At 39.6% G+C, this 9,953-nt stretch overlaps 1 protein-coding gene across 2 annotated transcripts; it reads right to left on the reverse strand.

Annotated features, from left to right (window-relative positions):
• Positions 1-484: 484 nt before the first annotated feature.
• LOC113170296 (phosphatidylinositol 4-phosphate 5-kinase type-1 alpha-like) lies at positions 485-9,778 on the reverse strand. Of its 2 annotated transcripts, XM_026372336.1 has the most exons (16): positions 9,644-9,778; positions 6,847-6,881; positions 6,478-6,570; positions 6,148-6,278; positions 5,906-6,023; positions 5,364-5,516; positions 4,916-5,215; positions 4,168-4,403; positions 3,994-4,077; positions 3,801-3,849; positions 3,521-3,605; positions 3,261-3,431; positions 3,004-3,136; positions 2,855-2,917; positions 2,663-2,756; positions 485-2,526 (listed from the first exon to the last, which is right to left on the reverse strand). In XM_026372336.1, the coding sequence occupies exons 1-16, from the start codon at positions 9,687-9,689 to the stop codon at positions 2,524-2,526; spliced, it is 1,794 nt and encodes a 597-aa protein (XP_026228121.1). In that variant the 5' UTR covers positions 9,690-9,778; the 3' UTR covers positions 485-2,523. The 2 variants fall into 2 exon arrangements, with proteins under 2 accessions (XP_026228121.1, XP_026228122.1); XM_026372337.1 differs by lacking the exons at positions 6,847-6,881; positions 9,644-9,778 and adding an exon at positions 6,661-6,762.
• Positions 9,779-9,953: the final 175 nt, after the last annotated feature.

The raw sequence follows: 9,953 nt of genomic DNA on the forward strand, positions 1-9,953 counted from the left end.
TAATACAACATTATCATTTCAACCTACAGCAATGAATTATAGTAATAAATACACTTCTTAGAACTGAAAGGTGGCAGATTGGGGTTCATTTTGCATTTCTTCAGTTGTAATGTAGTGTTTACACTGAGTGCACCACCCTTTAAGCACGAGAGGATGGTGTTTCACTTCCGGCAATTAAACTGTAGGTATTTTAAATAAAAAGTTACAACACAAAACATTAAAATATAGGTACATGTAATCTGGCATTTTTTAAATTTGAAATAATTTATTGGAGTGTGTTTCTTTGGTGGCCGTTTCTCTCAGCCAACTAAATACGACTTCAAACTAATCAGTCTGAAATTATGTGTAGTTTACATTTCAGCATTATACCAGAAATAATTCAAGTACATAATTCCAACTAAACATAGGTGGAAAATAATGGGCTCTAAGAGCTACTAAAACTGCAGAAAATCAAAATTATATGTCACAGGAATGTGGAGTTAAACCTTAAAAAATATCAGGACACAAAGTGAACCAATTCTTTCATAAGGAAAAAGAAACCTTTACAGGGTCTAGATTTATGTCAGATATAGCCTATCAGACATGAAAAGATTGAGCACATCCAGTTTCACAAAAAAATCTTAAAACACAGGTCAACCCAGTGTTATTACCATATACAACACATCAGTCCATGCACAGGTGCAGGAGTGTGTAATTTCATTTTCACGTTAACTGTGCTGGATCCCGAACATTTACAACAACTCCACTCCTTTCTTTGGTGCCACGGCTGGCTTATAATACAAAAGACTCCTGAATCTTCAAATGTGCATTAATGACCATGAATATTTTTTTTTTTCTATTACCACAGCACACATTTCCCAAGTCGCTGTATAGAGCACATGTGCACAACAAACCAGCGCAATGATGTCTGAAGTGTTAACAACTGGTAGTGATTTAAATTTCTGTATCACAAACATCATCTCATGGGGTAAAAAGCTTTCAGCCAAGCAACCAATTTAGTGCACTAAACAATTATAAGTAAGACTACATACAAAAAACAAAAACCAAACAAACAAAACAGCAACATTGGTCCAAGAGTAGATGGGGGCCAAGTGGTAATTTCTGTAGCCAGCAGAAATAAATTCTAAAAGACAAATGACATTCACTGTCTGATGTCAGAAGAGTGAAAAGGTTTTGCTGAGGAAACAAGTGGACTCACAATATTATGTCCACATAACAAAACGGACAAGACTAGAGTTTGCATTAAAAACCTTAAAGTTCTTTAAACCCTGACAACTGCTCGATCGGTCTAGACATTAAATGGCAGTTTGATGACCTCAGCTGTAGTGATAAGGCAGGTTTCTCTGTGTGACTACAACAATAACCTGTAAATAAAATGTCAGTAAATCACTTTGAAGGGGGGGACGTGTAAAGGCACAGACACGACAAACAATGGACAGCAGATTGAAATTAACTTGTGACTTCATTTATCAGCATATACTGGCAGCTCTTTTGAATTCATTTAAACTCCAGCACACATGGCCACATCAGAGTGGGAGACCTTCAGGGCTGTAGAAATGTGGTCTAATAAGACACATTCTATGTAAGAAAAACATTGAAATGTAAAGTACATTCAGCAGTGGTAAGATCTACTTGGACCTTAGCAGCACCACTGTAGCTTCCAGCAGAATAACTTATAACAAAAGATGAAGCAATATTACCACACAGATCTGGTTCAATCCATTCCTTTGCCATTTCAAAATCTGACTTCAAAGAATACTGTACGTCTGCAATCAGTAAAAAACAAAACGCATACATGATGAAAGAGTCAACAGCAGCAAGTGTTGATTTGAAAAATCACCATCGATTGCTCAGAGTTTCCCGTGCCCCTGAGGACTGCTCAGGGGAACTGGATGTGGGGTAACGGGAATACTAGGGTGTGAGTCACGGAAATGTGAACCCACTTAGGCTGTGCATGAGCACACAGGAAAATATTCAATCCCACAAACACAGGCTATGCCCAGCATGTGCATGTGTGTTCCTGGCGAACAGCCTGTGCCCACTCACATCTCTTCATGGTGTAAAAAGAGGGCACGACGACTGGATTTGACTGCCTTCACCATCCACTGGTGACTGGAGCTTTTTGCACTATTTTCTTTTTTTTGCTTATAATGGAATTGCTTGTTATGCAAAATCAGGATCATGCTCCTGTTTTCCCATGTTTATTTGTATATGTTTATGAAAGACAGTGGGGTTTTAGGACACGTGAGGAAAAAAAAAAAAAAAAAAAAAAGTGTGCGCACAGTGCTGATGGCTGGGAAAGCCTACCGCACATTGTCTTCTACTTTATTTTCTCATCACTGCTTTCGTTATTGTCACAATCCCCACTGCACCTCCCTTCTTACCCCATCAGTCTCTGTGAATATACTGTAGGGGTGAAAAAACAACAAAAGGTGCAACAGAGAGACTGCAGTGGATGTGTTTACTCTTTATGCTTGCGTCTGTCCACCTAGTCCGTCCAACCTCATCTGGCACAGCCATTTTTTACTGTAAAGACAAAAGCAAGGCAAAGATTTAAAAAGGTGTAAGCAATAAATGACAACTGGCTGCTTCTAAAATAAAATAGTAAATAATACTTAGATACAAATATACATAGAATGTGTCTTTAAGCATTTAGACTTACAATGTTGGTTTCTGGGACAATGTCGGATAATGACACTACATCTTCGTTTCCAGACAGGATGGTGGAATTATTTTCAGCCTCTTCGCCACCCAAACTGACAGAGACAATAGATAATTAATAAGGCCCAATGCCAAATGCTACAGTTTGACAAGGATGCTATTTAATGACTCGTCACTGCCCTGTGTACAGTACCTGTGGAAAGCACCGTGGTCATGGTCTGTGTGAGCTGATTTGTGCACTTCCACTCCTACAGACCTGCAGTGAACAGTCATAGCAAAGGAAATTAAAACACAGTGTGAAAGTGAAATGAAAGCATAAAGGTTATGTATTATGATCTTTACCGTAGTGCAGGAGAGGTGCCGGCCACTCCAGTGCTGCCTAGTGATGAAGTGGACAGGTTAGCCTCACTGTCAGCAGGGTTGTCTACCAGCGGAGGTGTCCTCGGAACGAGATCTGGTTTGCCCGAGTACATGCCTGAAAACAAAGGATCAATAAGATGCTAAAATAAAGCAGTTAAGTCCAACACCTGTATCTTTACAGCTATGAGACAAGGAGCAGGGTGGAAACAATGAAACACAGCTTGCGTATCAGTTCTTACCACTGTCTGCTTCTGATTCTGTGCTCCTAAAGTGGCTGTGGTAGACTAATTTGGAGTCAGTAGATGACTGTCCTGTTGTGTGGGAGAGAGGGGTGGGTGCTCCCAGGGTGGGGGCTCTCCTAAGCCCTCCCTGACCTCCACCACGGCTCTTCTTAGATGGTGATGGTTTTACTGAAGTAGCCATGAAAAATTAAATGATTAACCCCTGATATTTCTATGCCATCAAGAAATCAGGATATTATACACACACACACACTTACAAGGAATTTTCTTAAACGCTGTGTTGCACATGAATTGCTGGAAACGTTCTGCATAAAAGCCAGGTCTGTGAACCGAAACAGTGTCCTAAAGTAGTAAAAGAGATGCAGAAACATATAATCTGAATAGTACAATAGTAATTAAAAGAGCAGTATGTAATATGTCTTAATGTAAACTATGGTTGTGCATTAAATCACGCTAATCTGAGTCATATTGCTCACTTCCACTGCATACTGATCTTTTTTCTTTCATAGAACAAGTACATAGTGCTTATGTTTTTACCCCATCATGGACCAAGGCTTTCCAGGAGTGCTCCAACTTCTTAATAAACCTAAATAATAACGCATAATAAAATAAGGTACATAAAGTTACACAAATGAGTAATGCATGTGGGGAGTGTCCTCATAATTTAAGAACAGATTTTATATAGGAAAAAATATATAGAAATGTATTTGTCTATGTTGTTTCTTCGAACCTGTAGGACTGGAGAATATCAATGATGCCAATGTAGATCAGCAACCTCTCTCCTTTACTATTACGAGCTGGAATACCACCCATGCTGGAAAGACAAAGAAATTCCAATCACAAATTAGACAACAAACAAACAAACAACAGCTTTGCTTGTTGTCAATTAAACATTATGACTCACTGGTCTTCTGAATCCAACGCTCCCTTCCCCCGAGCCTCCCCCTGGATGGACTCCATAGCTGTACAGTACAGACTTTTCTGGGCCTGTGGCCGGCGCTGATCTGGAGTCACAGTTCCCTCTGACACCCCACTGTCCCCCGAAGGACCCCCAGTACGCTCCCGCTCTCGACTGGCCTGGTCCATGTTGTGGATGCCCACCAACAGGCTGTAATCCATGATCTTGAAACTCTGTAAAAGCTGCATAATACATATAAATAAAGAATAATTTGAAGTGATCATCAGTGGAAACCATGCACGATCGATTAACATTTAACCTTTGTTCTTACAACACTGCACCATTCAAATAGGAATTGTTAGCAGGTAACCTGTATTTCACAATGCTGATGCCATATACAGTTCAACAGGGTGGTAGAGGCATGCATTGTTCAGAGGTAAATTTAGGTTAAGGAAAGGAGTTGACTACAATCTAAACTAGCAGCAAACAATATACAAGTGTCAACAAGAGTCAAGTGTAACCGCAAAGCGAAATAAGCTCTCCAGTGAGAAGAATAAAAAGTGTGTGTACCTTTTGGAATTTCATGGTTTTCTGCATTCATTTGTCATAAAATGAAATCTGTTCTACATCCAAGTATTAACAAATATAATGTGCCTAAAGTAATAATACAAAAAAATCTGATCTTTCATGTCTTTATTGAGAACAACCATAAAAAAGAAATAAATAAATGAAGGAGTGTTTTTCTGGAACTTACCAAGCAGTCCCTCTGTATAGTCTTGGACAGGGCATTGTAATTGTCTGACTCCAGCAGCAGGCCATCAGGCACATCCTCGATAAAGTCCAGGTCTTTATGAATGGGAACACCTTTTTCTCTTTCCTTAGGGGAAGCTCTTCTCTTATAGGTAGAGCCCTTCAGGTCGTATATGATGTGCATGGGGACGATGCGAGGCAGAAGATTGTTCATCACTACAATACGGATATTCTTGCCTCCTGCCTGAACACAATACAGTCCGTAGAACTTGGGCAGCAGGGTGCGCTTGTTTTGGTTTATGTTCTGGAAGGTAGGAGGGAATGGAAAACAAATAAGATACTTGACTCATTTAAAACACCAATTTAAGCCTCCTACTCTCATGATAATTATACTGCAATAATAATCACTCATACCAAACACACTCCCACATATTCACTCTATTCAGGCTTACCATGAAGTATCCAGGCAGGAGTTTCTGGAGGAACTCAGCCTCTTTGTGCTGAACAGTTTTAATGATGAACTCGTCATCACTGGAGACGTAGAAGAGGGATCCACTGGCTCCGGGGTTAGACAGCTCAATTAGTGGATCATTACACAGAGAATACTGGAACAAGGAGAGGAGTAAATAATTACATCAACTCTAGACCATCAAATAGACTTTGTTGGCATAGTAATTTCTAATTGATAGAAAATGTAAATTAAAACTTCTGACAACAAAAGGTGTAAAGCCAGAAATATGAAAGTACTCAGAGTACAGCTTTATTTTACTGTGATGGCAGGCTCAACGGTCAAAGTGCCCACAATCTTAAATCTCTGCAAAAAGGAGAATTCATGTAGTTCTTCATTTCTCACTGACTGCAAAAACAGGGACGCCTCAAAATTTATGTGAGACATTTCACTCCAACTGGTGAAAAACGCGTTAGGCACAGAGCAACGCCGTTTCACAATGTAAATATGAGGACAGTAACTTAAAAACCAGGGCAGTGTACTGACCAGGTAGTCATCTGGTCGAATGCCAAACAGTTCTCTGAAGTAGCGAAAGGCAATAGGAGCATAGGTCTTAAAGCGAAAGTCACTGTAGTGATGAGCAGGAGTCAGGTTACTGCCTTCACTGAAAATACAAGTGAGAGACACAAAAAGACAATTAAGCATGCATGAAAATAAATAAATGCATCAAATAAAAAAATATTTACATATTTATTTATCCACATTCAACCATGATTTGAGCTACCAACCTGGGAAAGAAGATGCTTTCGACCACCACAAAGTCCTGCATGAGAACATCCCTCTCTGCTTTTTGACTTAAGCTACCAACTGTGTGAGCAATGCCCAACTGGATTGCACCTTTTAATGCAGAAGATGTCGTCTAGAGAGGTCAGAGCAGAATAGAGTGAGTAAGCAACAGAACAAACATTTCACCCCTGTGACTTCTGCTGTTTCACTTACTATTTTTGGGTGTCTAGTGGGATTTAAATTTAGAATCACTAAAACATGTGGGTGTGTACACTGGTGTTTTTACACATCACTGCTAGTGGTCGGTAGCACAACCCCTGACCTGTCCTGACCTTTTTATAGGTGGTCTCTCCTGTGGTGGTCTCAACACCTCGGTGTCCAATAGTCTTCTTCATACTCTGAGTTGTGCCAGAAGAGCCAGGCATCTGAGGAGAATGACCAGGAGAAAAACTTACAATTGGCCTGATGCTTGTGAACACAGAAGAAAAGGTACACAATGTGTAAAAGCTTTATACCATGCATGGCAAACACCCTCACATGACAACTGCTGCTGTGGTATCCCAACCATCTACTTGGTTGCTTTAATAAGTAATTCAAATAAACTTGCATTAGAACTGATTAGAATAACATCTAAATTTGTAGACTGTAAATAATATTAAGGTGTTTTGTCAGTTTCGTAAGGCAATCTCTGACATCCTTACCTCTGAAGGGGCCATTTTTCGGATGCTGCTGGTCCCTGAACACAAAAAAACAAGTTAATTTGTAATTTGCAACGTGAGAAAAACACTGACTCTCGACAGAGAAGAAATGCTATTAAAGAATAGAAGAGTCCTTAGTTACCTTGTTCAACCTATGCGGTCTGTAAATATTCACTTGAATTTTGAATTCTGAGTATGCATCTTTTAACAAGGATGGATTTACTAATGATATACTAAAACTGAGAAACCCTCTGTTAACTATAAAGGCTACTCTATTTCTAGCATTAGCTGAGTGCTGTAAGGCAAATGATGACTCAAGACCTAATTTTGATCAAAGTTATTAACTATTGCTCTGAATAAGCTGCCTGTTCCAGATTCATCTGGTCCCTGAGGATGTGAGTCTACAATCGTCACCTCCTTTCAAAGCCTTCACAGCCTACTTTATGCCTCACAGTAGCTAAACATAAGGACACATGCATTCAAAATCCGGAGAAAAATAAAAGAACTCAACGTGATTTCCTCTGTCCTTACATAAACTTGGTGTTTAAACCTACTATCTCGCCCACACTGCAAGCCTGTAACCAATGGCAACATCTACTTCAATGCAGCAGTGCCACAGGTCAATATACATACAAAAGGATGTTTAGAATACTACACAGCTGTAGTAATGATCCTGTGTGTCAAATATACAGTATATGCAGCAGATGCAGATTCTGTCCAGCTGATGCACAGCAAGTGGACACTTCAACCCAAGAAAGGTGGGAGTATGAATGCTGCAAAATCACCAAATGCCATGCATCTCTTCTCAGTTAATAGGGACACACTGCAATCCACCGGGCACCAGTGAGCATCATTCTGCCCACATTCCCTCTCATTATGTAAAATGACACACTATCATCACTACTCATGCAGTTTCTGCTCACACATGCAGAAACACTCACACACACACCCATGCGAGTACCTCGCTGTAATGCTCTCCTCCAAAACTGAGTCCTAATATCTGTGGAGCGTGACACTGTCAGCTTAGATGGCTTAAGCAAGTAAACAAGCAACACTGAGCAGATTTAAAGCTATACATTCAATACATATGAGATATTGTATTTTTTTTAACTACTGAAACAAGCCAATCGAGCAATTTAATCTGAAAATTAGAAACTATTGATCCATGAATGGCATGGATTTTTAAAATATTTTCTGCTATTATACTGACATAATTATGAATTTATTAATCAAGAAAATATCTGACATATGATAATTAATAAAAAATAATATTAGTAATTAGTTACAGTCCTTATCATAGAACACATTGTTTAGAATTTGATAATGCACAGTGCTGTGCGGCAGATTCAGGGTAGGAATTAGACTAACCTAATTACTTAACCAATGACTTTAGCTTGTCAGTGACATGCCTTATGACAATAGAAAAACCATCTGTTCCTTTGGGTATCCTAAACAACTCCCTGCCAGCCCTGTTCACATGTAGCCTGCAGCCTGCAAGGCAATTATATAGGGCATGGGCATTCCCTTAACACAATTTTCTGCGTATGAATATTCCATAATTATAGTGGTTCTGGCCCAAATAGAAAACAAGGTCAACACAAACTAGTACAGAACCACACTATGTTACTGTCACTCAAGTGTCAGTGAGTTTGTGTGTTGGACTGAATGCTGTATCTTGTTTTTGTACACTCTTGGGCTCTCAGCCATGTGGAAGCCACAGGAGTGTTCTGAAGCCACTATTTTTAATCACTGATTCAGACTGGGTGGCTACTGTGAGAAGAGTAACTCCTCTATACACGGGAAAGCTGACGCACAACCAAATGCATTTGCATGCTCCAACGTCTCCATCATTTGTCCTGTCTGTCCTCAAAATACAAGAAATCTCTGAGAGCACTTGTACTCCACCTGCCTGTATCTGTATGGCGATTAAAAAAAGGAAAAGAGCAGATCAGGAACAATTCATCATCCAGATGAAGAAGATCCTAGACAAAGCTTTGGATTTAAAGTGAAAGCAGAAAGAATGAAGCTAAAAAGCACTGGCTTCATTCTGGGCCATCAATTAAAGCAATGTATGAATCAAATAGGGTCAGTTTGCTTTGATAATACCTCTAAACTGTAAAACTATAAAGCTAAAATAATGGACAGGGGGCTAATGTTGAACGTATCAATTGAACAATAAATTAGCTTGATAACTTCACCACAGACCCGCACAGACAGAGGAAAGGAGGGGTGTTACAGGCGGAGAAGGAGAAGAGATAACGGAGCAGCTATGGTTAACTTCTTATGGATGGACAGACCCTTTTGCAACAACGATCACAGAACACGTCCACGACGTTTTAAATAACAACAAAGCGGTATTTAACGTTACTAAAGCGTTTACATCTTTTCCTACAGCTAACGTTAACGCATTAGCATAAGAACACAGCTAACGAAATTACCGGTTTGATAACAAAACACGCCGTTTGACCAACGTGGTCCCACGAAATATTTTATTCACACAAACACACACACAAATATATATATACCATTATACATAACGATATAAATACTGGTTAAGAGATAATTATAATTTCAGGGTTAATTAAAGAGTAGCTAGCGTTAGATTAAATCCGCTAACTTCACGTTAGCTGCTGCTGTATTTGCTGGTTGAGAGCTTCGATGCTAGCATGCTAACAGGCTAACCGGCACATAATAAAACCGTAGACACATGAAACCACTCTTATCGCTACAAAATTACACACAGATCCGCTTGCATGTGTGTTTTGAGACAACAAATCAGAAACATACAAAAACAAGTTACCTGTCGGGGCAGTAGATGCCGAGTCTGCTGTTCCAGCAGTCGCCATTATGATTTGACTGTTCACATCACAGACTGCGCCGACGGTTGATGCTCATGGCGCAGCAGCGTCACAGCGCCCCCACCGGCCTGAAGGCGAACTGCCGGACTGTGACAACTGTACGACTGAACTTAAAAGTATCAAACAATTTAATACAGATTTTTATATTTTATTTGTGTAATATTCTTTATTAAAATCATGTTATAGAACATCTAGTGAAAATTATTCAGGTGATATTTTGGTCATTAAATAGGAATGTATGTGTTTCACCTT

This window comes from Anabas testudineus, chromosome 16 (assembly GCF_900324465.2).
Source record: "Anabas testudineus chromosome 16, fAnaTes1.2, whole genome shotgun sequence".
NCBI lineage: Eukaryota > Metazoa > Chordata > Actinopteri > Anabantiformes > Anabantidae > Anabas > Anabas testudineus.

Bases quoted from the DNA above. Each gene is read 5' to 3' on its own strand.
- LOC113170296 (XM_026372336.1), bottom strand. From the start codon at position 9,689: ATGGCGACTGCTGGAACAGCAGACTCGGCATCTACTGCCCCGACAG. The intron at 3,137-3,260 runs GTAAGAACTGAT...CTTTGTTTTCAG, and splicing joins AGAATCAGAAGCAGACAGTG to GCATGTACTCGGGCAAACCA. The intron at 2,918-3,003 runs GTAAAGATCATA...TGTTCACTGCAG, and splicing joins GGCACCTCTCCTGCACTACG to GTCTGTAGGAGTGGAAGTGC.